Source organism: Microtus pennsylvanicus, chromosome 22 (genome assembly GCF_037038515.1).
Source record: "Microtus pennsylvanicus isolate mMicPen1 chromosome 22, mMicPen1.hap1, whole genome shotgun sequence".
NCBI classification, from domain to species: Eukaryota; Metazoa; Chordata; class Mammalia; order Rodentia; family Cricetidae; genus Microtus; species Microtus pennsylvanicus.
The window spans coordinates 1,581,570-1,592,500 of record NC_134600.1 but is presented as its reverse complement, the minus strand read 5'-3'; the positions used below and the strand labels follow the sequence as shown (position 1 = coordinate 1,592,500).

General features: G+C 48.8%; 1 protein-coding gene across 1 annotated transcript in view; it reads left to right on the top strand.

Moving 5' to 3' along the window:
* LOC142839799 (aldehyde oxidase 4) overlaps positions 1 to 10,931 on the top strand; it is a 54,405-nt gene that overhangs the window by 1,344 nt on the left and 42,130 nt on the right. Inside the window, exons 2-4 of the mRNA XM_075956116.1 lie at positions 1,942 to 1,999; positions 8,198 to 8,294; positions 10,651 to 10,759. Of these exons, the coding sequence (XP_075812231.1) occupies positions 1,942 to 1,999; positions 8,198 to 8,294; positions 10,651 to 10,759 (264 nt within the window). The remainder of the gene's footprint in view (positions 1 to 1,941; positions 2,000 to 8,197; positions 8,295 to 10,650; positions 10,760 to 10,931) is intronic.

The following is a 10,931-nucleotide window of genomic DNA, read 5'->3' as shown; positions in this document are numbered from 1 at the left end:
ATCTACACACTCCTGAAGATGGTGTTCTGGCCACAACCGGTTCCTTTGTTTAGACTCGGGGCTCAAGTTGGCCCAGACCCGGTGTCCATCAATGCCCATCACCCCACAGTCTCCCCAGGGTGTCTCACTTGCGGGGGCTTTTTTCTTTCTCTGCGCCTCCCCCATACGCTTTTTTGGCCATGTCAAACGGTCTCTTTTCCAGCTGCCTTTCATGTGCCCACGCAGAGAGAGGCCATGTTTGTGGGGCACGAATGCCTGGCTTCTGAATTTGCGAAAGCAGTGGCAGGAGACGCAAACCTCTTTTTGTTTCTTTTGTTTGGGGACTCAGCACCGGTCTTGGATCTGTACGCGGTCCTCTTTGAACACACGCCTCACCGGTGCGCGGCTCTCTAGGGTGGGTTTACCTTTCATGGCTTTGTCCTACCTTTCTGTTCCTCCCCCGCCAAGCCCTCCCTCCTCTGAGTGAACCATCCTCACTCAGCAGAGCTGCTGAGGAAGTGTGAAATCGCAGCAAGGCTCGTCCTGGTGGCTTTCCAAATTCCAGTACAGACTGCCTTCCCCACAGCTAGTGGACTGCCCAGTGTTCTCTGTGAAAACATCTGTCTTGTTGATACCGGCCATACAGGCGCTTGCTCCGGGCTGACTTCCAGCATTCTGCTACTCTCCTGCTGCCGTCCCTGGGTTGTTTTCAGTACACACCGGCGATTGCTAAGGCCCTCGCTCCCCGTTTCCTATGCTTGCTAAGAAGAGGTTTGCTCCTTCACGCAGTTCCCGAGATCTTTTTCAAGCGGCTGGGAATGCTGGCTGCTTGGCTTCTGATTTGCAGCTGACAGTCTTTTAATCACTCCGATTCAAACCTCACTCTTCTTCTGGAACCCTGCCGTACTCTGTGCTCCTTGGACCTGAGACAGGCGTGGCTGGAGGGGACAGCAGTCCACCTGTGTGGCTTTCACTGCAAACACGAGGACTGAAAGGGCAGACAGTTGTTGTTGTTGTTTTTACCAGACATGCTATTGCAGGAAATACAAGCCTGAGGTGTCATCAGGTCTTGATCTGGGGACAGAGGAAAGGGGAAGAAGGGGCGGCTGTTCTTCAGGCTAATCAGCCCCTGTTGCTATCTTGTGCCCGGCTTTGACAATCGTCTCCATGTTCTCACAGTTAAGAGTGTAAAAAAACATGAGATTCGGATGCTCCACCTCTGCTCTTAGGCCCCTACACACACACACACACAGCCTGGAGTGTGGGTATTGAGCTAATCTCTGCATTGGTAAATCTTCTGGGGACTTTAGAAGGCGACCTGCCAATGGGACGTGTGGAGTACAGACCGGCGGTTCATTTGCCATGCGCAAAGGCGATGAGCCCACAAAGCGCCGCAGAGGAAGGTGCCCTTAGCTTCACGTCTGGGTTCCACGCTGCTTTACTTCTGACTCGCTTTCCCCATCTGGCCTGACAGTCCGCAGCAGAGAGACTGGCTGGGTTCCTTCAGGTCTGGAGGCCAGCGGGCTTTCTTAAGTGCTAACTGCGGTAACACTTGGCGCTCAGCTGAGGGTGGAGCTGTGACGAGTACCACGTGGCTCTCCCTCACACCCTGATAGAGCTGGGAAGCGAGGGCCCTGGTACTACCTGGTCTTCTCTGCTGACATGTCTGCACAACTTTCTGTGGCTGTGAGTGATCAGAGTCATGTTTGCGCGTCTGTTTCCCATTCTTTCCGGCTAAGTCAGGAGTAAGTGCTTGCCATAGATGGATGGAGAATTCAGACAAGCATTTCCTCCGGACTTTACCGAGTGAAAAACTGTCTCTCCAAAGTTTTGGTTCCAAGAATCGCCGAGAGATTTCTGTAAAGCCACCCACATTGTAAACGCGCCCTCCCTACAGAGGCTTGGATTGCTGTGACCCATGACAACATCTTCCTCAACCCCTCCCCTTGTTTCACACTGTAGGTCGTGGAGAAGAGCCCCGACCCTGAAGTGAATCTGCTCTTCTACCTGAGGAAAGTCCATATCCTTTGATGGTAAAGGGGTAGAAAACGGCTCAGCGTTCTCAGAAGGGCTGGCGGGGCGGTGGCTCAGTGGTGAGAGCCCATACTGTTCCTCCCCAAGTCCCAACACCCACATCGCACTGCCCACAACCACCTGGCAGTTCACACTCCCAGCACCAGAGGGAGCTGAGGGCCTCTCTTATTCTCAACAGGTGTGCTCACGCGCACAGGAAGAAAACACAGCACACATTCACATAGACACATTCGCATAAATAAAAATAATAAGAATAAATCTTTTAAAACATAATGATGAGAAAAGCCACCTGCAGCCATTCTAGGTAAATGATTTGCACTCCGTTTGTGGCTTCTGGTTGGCGCTCCAAGGACGGCTGTATGGATTCATAATAGACTTATAGATTCATGTTTGTTTATTGCATTTCCACCCTCCCGGGGACCGTGAGTGCCTACTCTGCAAACAATCTCGTGACTTCTGAGGCCCACATTCACCCCAGGGGTTAACCATCTCTAGGCAAACTTGTGTCCTGCCAAACGTTCAGGGCGTGTCCCCGATGATGGTGTCCCCACAAGACTTTTTAGCTGACTCCTCCTACACCCTTGCGTAATTCTTGGCAGAGAAAACAAGCTTTGATAAACATGTTTCCGAATTCTGACATTCTTTCAGATCTCCACCTCTGACCTTTCAATCCTTTGTCCTTTGGGGTTGGATTTCATCAACACTGGTAAACAGTTCTCCGAGAAGAGTTTCTTGTGTTCGAGCGCAGCAGTGAGGGAGTGGCGCCACCTAGTGGCTGGTGCTGTGGTTACACAATCTCTACACGAGCTGGCATAGAACTGCACACATAGGCGTGTAAATGCATGTGTAACAAAGCAGGTGGACATGTACAGGTACATAAACATATATGTAACAGGTGGACACAGGCATGTAAACACATAAATAGCAAGTAGACTCCGCGTAAGTTCTGTCCTCCAGTTCTGCTGTTAGGTTCCTGAATTTTGTCTCTTTTCACATTTGGAGAGAGAGCCACAGAACACTAGTGTAGACAAGGGACAGCACTAAGGATGTGAGTTCTCTCTTCTACCACACGAGTTCAGGCATCAATATCAGATTCAGGCTCAGCAGCAGGCTCCTTACCCAGCGAGCCATCTCTCCAGCCTAAGCTCTGGCCTTAGTGTCATAGCATAGCCTACTATTCCCATGTGGATATCATCAAATGAGAAGAGCTGGGTCATGAAAATACGTGGTTGTCTCCTATCCTTCCCCAGAGACCGCAATAATTTTTTAAGTTAAACACATGTACTCACTGGGGTGAGGGAGACAGCTCAGTCAGTACATCAGTAATGTACAGTCTTACAAGCACAAGGACGTGAGTTCAACATTTATAAAAGCATTTAAGCCGGGCAGTGGTGGCACATGCCTTTAATCTCAGCACGCGGGAGGCAGAGGCAGGCAAACCTCTGTGAGTTTGAGGCCAGCCTGGTCTACAAGAGCTAGTTCCAGGACAGGCTCCAAAGCTACAGAAAAAAAAAAAAACCTGTCTTGAAAAAACAAACAAAAAATCATTTTAAATTTTAAACACCAGGCATGGGTACACAGGAGAGGGAGAGACAAGTAGATCGCTGGAACTCACTGGTTAGTCGGCTTAGTGTACTTGTTCAAATTTAGACCAGTGAGACTGTTCCTTTCACACACACACACACACACACACACACACACACACACACACACAAATTCTGACTGGGCCTGTGGAAAGACACTGAGATTGGCTTCTGGCCTCCATGTGGGCACACGTAAGCCAAGCTCTGTTGCCAGGCACTAGGAAGTCAGAGGTGAATACGATAACACCATCCTTTCTCCTTCTGTCTCCCCATCTCCCTTCGCTTGCTCCCTGAGGCCTGTCTTGACAAGAGTGTTCTAGAAATAGCCTGTCCTTGGTGTCTGATCTTCTCTCTCCAGACTCCATTCAAGCCTTACAATCTGACTACCTGGGTCAGCATTTTGCAGTCCCCCTCCCCATGAGCACCATGGACAGCAGGAATCCTCCTTCCCATCCCACTAGCTCCCCTCTGCCCCACTTCAAAATCTCACCCCCGGTTGGCAAAGCCCATCACCGCCTCCCTTTAAAGCATCTCTAAGGCCCTCACACACTTTGCCATGCCTTCTCTAGGTTTCCCAAAAGAAAGCAATATCAAGAATAACCTGATTCAGATGCAGATTTCCAGCTAACCACGGCCAGAGCCAACACTAGGTGAAACTCTTGACCCCCAGATTGCCAACACCCCTTATGCACACTGCTCGAGGGTGACAACCCGAATCTGCCATTCTGGATAAATGGGGCTCTCCAGAGTTCCAGGCCCCGACTTCTGATTAGAGCCAAGGGTGGAGGTGCTACTCTTACCTGTCCCCTAGTGGGTACTTCTGACGAAAGCTTGGCTCTGCCAGATACAGTGCCAATTTAAAGCACTTTCACGGGACTCCTGTAGACCTTCCCTAAGTCCTCGTTCTATGTTTATGGTCATAATTTGTTAATCTTTTCTTATATCACACCTTTCATATTACAGAAATGTCAGGCCCCACAAAAACCCCAATTTACTGCTGTCTTAGGCCCAAACTGTGGCACACAATGAACATAGTCCTCTCCCTTCTACTGTTCCACCTCCTCTATGCACAAAATCAGGAGTTGTGATGGCCTTTGTCCCCCACTGAGTCACCATACCCATCCCCCGCTGGCCTGCCCAGATCTGCTGGGTCAGAGGGTGATGACCATCAGAGGGACTTTATCTCTGTGAGATCTTAGCTCTGGCGTAAAACTGTGGACATGGATATCTCCGAAGCATTCTGGTCCTTCTCATCCCCAACATCCAGCTCTGCGATTTTCAAAATAGTTCTTCTTCATCCAAGAGGCTGGGGAATATCTTGGTGGAGTACGTGCCTAGGATTCATGAAGCTCTGGCTTCAGCTCTTGATGTCACACGAACCAAGTGTGACGGTGGACACTGTATTCCCAGCCCTGAAAAGATAGAGTCAGGAGAATCAGAATTCAGGGTTATCCTAAACTGTAGAGTGAATTTGAGGCCAGCCTGGACCACAAGGACCTATCTTATAAACAAACAAATAAAAACAACAGTTTGTGTTTATTAAAAGGACAAATTTTATGGAGCACTAAGTATTCAGAAGCTATGCAGGCACTGCCGTTGGCCCATCATAGCGAAGGAGATGGCCGTACCAGGCAAGAGGGGGAAGGGATTGGAGCCATGCTGTGAAGCATAAGAAAGGATGCCCAGCCTGTCATGGAGAGAATGAGACAAGATTAGGGTTGAGCACACAACTTTTCAGCCAAAGCTGAAGTGCTGGAGCCAGGGATGTTCTGAACAGAGGCACGGGACCAGAAGGAATATCTTGTTTTAGAGAAATAAACAGTTTTTGTTGGCTATGCTGAGAGCTGACCGTGAGGATGGATACACGTGACAGAAAAGGAAGAGATGAGCAACGAGAACTTTGAAGAAAGGGACAGGGTCTCACTCTGGCGGCATGTTCCCTGTACGTGTTATCTGTCCATTTAGTCTAAGACAGCTTCTAAGGATGCTGCAGGGCTGTCTGTCCATCTTGAAGGCAGTGAGAAATCTCTTCCCCGCGAAGGACCAAAACACAAATTTACAACGCGTGGCTTCTGCTCACTCCGAGTCGTGTTTCTGTCTGTGGCACTTATCAAAACAAAGCAGAGCTGCTTCAAGCTGAGACTGCATAGGACACACCCGTCCCACGCCGTTATCAGTTGTTCATTTGAAGCTCAGATTTAGCTGAGAGTCCTGTATTTATCTGGCCCTGTGGTCTAATGAGGAGCTCCACGATGAGCCAATAGAACGCAGAAGGGACCAATCAGGGCTTTCTGTGGGGGCCGAAAGAGAGTTTTGGAACCAGCTGGTGGATGTCCAGACAGCAAAGGGCTTAGAAGAACTCACATGTTGTCATGTGATGTCACAGGCTGTCATGTGATGTCACATGATGTCACATGCTGACCAAGTGAAGGCTCAATTCCACCTTTGAGCCAGAGAGCACTTGGACTTCTTGACCTGAAACTTTCCAGACTCCCAAAGCAGTAACAAACCACTCCCTGACTTCTGTGCCCTAGTCACAGGAACGCTGTAAGGTCAGACCCACACTGCCTCCAGCCCTCTCTCTCAGTCCTGAGCTGCCTTAACCCGCTCAGAATTAAAGAGCAAATTAATTAAAGAATCAGGTATGCAAAGCCTTCTTGGGGAGGCTGCAAAGAACTCCTCGGCTAGGCAGGCGTTCAGGAAGTATCCTGACAGCAGCTTTTCATTAAGGGCAGCAATCAAGGGAAGACAATGATTCAACCACAGCCCAAGCCAATTACCGGCTCCACCCACGATCCTTTTAAACTGCACGCAGAAAAGGTTCCAAGCCAATTCTGCTAGGTTCCTGGGCGCACCTTAAAAAGAAAAAAAAAGAAAGAAAGAAACAGGATTTGCATACATCTTTTGTTCTCTCTTTGAGAAAATATGCAAGCATCTGACATAGAGATTAGGACTGGCTCCAGAGTCATGGTTATTATTGTATTCACTAACCTGCGCATTGAACCCAGGGCTGCACACACGTGAGCAAAACACGGTCCACTGCTGTTCTGTATCCTCAGCCCTCAAATTAATGTTTTCTAATTCCATAAGAAAGCAAAAGGAAATCCTGCTGTACCAGAGAAAATTGAGCCTCCCAGGAGGAGGTCTCTGAATTTTACACAAACCACCTTCTGTGGCATCCAAAGACGGGGCGCTATATGGATTCATCTCCCGTGGCCCACGGTTCTGAGTTCTGCAGAAGCCATGAGCTTTTTCACATTGCATTTGGGTGCAAACAATGAGCTGATGACATCAGGCTCAGGTGGTGTTGGACTCTAGCGTCCAAACACCGAGAAGGAGTCACCCCCAGAGACCATCTCATGCACCACAGCCGATGTAAAAGCATGAGGATTTTATTAATTCTGTCATGACAGGGTCCCCCAGCATTCAGGAAGCCGAGGGACCTCAAATAGCTCGTACAGTCTACTTTTAAAGGGGCCATAGAAGCAAGGGGGGGGGTTGTTCTTTGACTATTCTGATTGGCTTATTTGAAAGGGCTATTACCAATAATTGACTGGAGAGCTGTTGCCAGATCAGATGAGGTAAGAGGTCATTTTGACCCCGTTTCCCAGGGGACCGAACCAAAGCATACGTATATGTGTAATTGTTCAGGAACTGAGTACGTGCGAGTGTAGCTGTTAGGTCCTTGGTTCCCAGGGGAGGAGGGGAAGCACTGTGGCACAGAGGCTGAGAGGATTCAGAATTGTCAAAAATGGCTTCAGGATTGTCTTAAAGTCTTACAGTGGTTTGTGTGTCTTGCTCAGGCAGAATGCACACGTGGTTCACGGCAGACATACATGCGTACTGCCCTACACCCACTGTGAATGGCACGGCATCTCCTTTCTTGGTTTTGCTCTTAAGAAACAGAGTCTCTCTGTGTATTCCAGGCTGCCCTGGGTTTCCCTGTTACCCAGGCTGTCATCAAACTCGCAGCAATCCCCCTGCCTCAGCCCTCCCAAGCCCTAGTAATAGTAAGTATAAATCGCAATATCCAGCATCTGCTAGTTCTTTTTTTATTGCTTAATGTTGTTGTGGGTGCTGAGGATAGAACCCATGGCTTCAAGAATCACGCACTCTACCAACGAGCTAGATCCCCAACTACTAGCTCATCACCTTTCCAACTGAGTTGGAAATTCTTTTTTTTTTTTTTTTTTTTTTTTTTTTTTGGTTTATCGAGACAGGGTTTCTCTGTGGCTTTGGAGCCTGTCCTGGAACTAGCTCTGTAGACCAATCTGGTCTCGAACTCACAGAGATCCGCCTGCCTCTGCCTCCCGAGTGCTGGGATTAAAGGCGTGCGTCACCATCGCCCGGCATGAGTTGGAAATTCTTATGTTCGGAAATGCCATGGGACCCAGTTTTCAAAAAGCTGGTTAGCCCCTCCTCAGCTTTCATCAGTGAGCTGGGAGGTGGGCAGCAACTTGAGCCAACTCTTTCAGCAAGAAGCCGCACGACCAGCGCGGTACACGATTCCTGAGCACCGCGCTTGTTATCGGCATCCAAGGGAGAGATACGGAACAGCCAAAGCTACTCAGGTCCCTTTTCCTTGACTCTCCTCCTTCCAGTCCGTCTCACAGGCACTAAATATGGCTGTGGGGGAGGAGGCTGTGGCGCCTGCACGGTGATGGTGTCAAGATATGATTCCAAGAGCAAGAAGATTCAGTATCCTTTTCTCGGGCCTGGCTATGCTCTGGGCGTATCTGGGAGGGACAAGGAGACTTCCCTGTGAAGGCCTCACTTTCCCTGTAACTATGCACCCTCCCCTCCTGTCTCCAACACTCATCCTGCCTCCATCTCTTCCACACACATTCTGCCCAGCAGGACTTACTTGTCCTGTGTTCTGAGCTCTCCGGGCTCTGTTCTCTGTTGCTGTAAAATAGTTCCTGTTCTCTGAACAGGAGATGAGAAGTGTCTGCAGGAACGGCTAGGGTAGAGTCGCAGTCTTGGTGAGATTTAGGCCCTAGCACACCCTGACAAGAGTCGTTTTCCCAGGAGGAGAGAGTGATTACTCAAACCTAGCTGCATCATCTTGACCTGAAAATACAAATCTGCTCTCTGGTGGCGGAGGTGACAGTGGAGTTGTCTGTCTAGTTTAACTGCCAGATTTTGCCTTGGGTGATGGGTGGGCGGTGTCTTTCATGAACCATAGAACTTGGAAGAGGAGAAGCTGAGGAGGCAGGAAGTGGCAGATTAGTTGGAGACACATCCAGGGTCCTTATGTGCTGTCTCTAGGGGATTGTCTGACAGGTGTTTCTATACAGAGCTTTACCATTCAGAGAAGGCTATAACTCCAGAGTTATAACTTATGGGGTGTACTAACAGTAATAGCAAGATGCTGGCAAAATAACTGAGTGCTTACTGAATGTCATACACTGTTGGAAATGCTTATATATTAGCCGGGCGGTGGTGGCGCACGCCTTTAATCCCAGCACTCGGGAGGCAGAGGCAGGCGGATCTCTGTGAGTTCGAGGCCAGCCTGGTCTACAAGAGCTAGTTCCAGGACAGACTCCAAAGCTACAGAGAAACCCTGTCTTGAAAAACAAAACAAAACAACAACAACAAAAAAAAAACCAAAAAAAGAAATGCTTACATATTAAATATGTCATCAAATTTAGTTCTCCTAACAATGTCAAAAGAGTGTGACTGCCGCCCATGTTTAAAACTGAGAAAGAGCAGCAAAAAAATTAAGTTTTATGAATGTCTTCGTGGTAGATGCAGGTTCTCAGCCCGACCATCTGAAAGGCAGCAGGAGACTTCAGGAGAGCAGAGAGGGTGGGACGCTGTCAGAAAACAGAACAGGAGATGGGCAAAGAAAGATGTGTGCATACGTGTACACACACACTCACAAACATGACCGCATACACACTCACATGCATCCACATCCACACATGCATCCACTCACTCACACATACCTCTGCACACACAAACAACACACGTCCTGACACACATACACATGTGCACACGTGTACACCCACACACGCGCACTCACAAACATGACCACATACACATTCACACATATCCAGACACACATGCATCGACTCACTCACACATACCTCTGCACACACAAACAACACACATCCTGACACACATACACATGTGCACACGTGTACACCCACACACGCGCACTCACAAACATGACCACATACACATTCACACATATCCAGACACACACACACATCCACTCACTCACACGTACCTCTGCACACACAAACAACACACGTCCTGACACACATACACATGTGCACACGTGTACACCCACACACGCGCACTCACAAACATGACCGCATACACATTCACACATATCCAGACACACACACATCGACTCACTCACACGTACCTCTGCACACACAAACAACACACGTCCTGGCACACATATTGACACACACACTTATGCTTTCTCTCTCTCTCTCTCTCTCTTTCTCTCTCTCTCTCTCTCTCTCTCTCTCTCTCTCACACACACACACACACACACACACACTCATTCACTCACATGCTAAACCAAAAAGGAAGAGATGCAGGAAGGAATTATATACACATACGAATTCCCAAATATAACCTTCTCAGCCCGCAATGTAAGTTGTATACATGTGTTTTCACGGCTGACCGTTTGGGATCGGATAACCAGAGAGGAGTGGTCTTCCCTGGGGAAGACTCTTTCTCCCCCTCTTGGTACTCCTTACTTACCTGTGGTTCTTTGTGTCAGGCTAAGGCCTTCAGTGACATTTACGATCCAAAGGAAAAAAACTTCCTTACTTGTCTTAAAAGGAGAAAGAAAATAAAATAAGAAAAGGTAAAGGAAGGTCACCTAGGAGTCCAACATGAAAGCATCTCCTCTTTTACTTCCTCCACATGGGATATGTAAGTTCTTTTTAGGCATGGCCAGAAGTCTATGGTTGTCTAGGGCATCTTCTCTATGGATGGGGAAATACAGCCTTGCCATTCTCCTGGACTGAAATAACTGTATTGTCACCCATGACCCACGATTTCAGTGTATTCTCTTTACATAAGCCCATCCCAGCCACTACCCAGTGACAGCGTGCCTGGTGCCCATCTGTTCTCTCCACGGGGCAGCCATCACCACAGTGGAAGGCGTGGGAAGCATCAGAAAGAGGATTCACCCTGTGCAGGTAAGATCACAGTTTCATGGGGACCAGACGTTGGTACAAGCATGGCCCACAGTCTGGTGTGTTCTCCCGAGCTCTCCAAGATGATACAGGCATGGCCCACAGTCTGGTGTGTTCTCCAAGCTCTCCAAGATGATACAGGCATGGCCCACAGTCTGGTGTGTTCTCCCGGGCT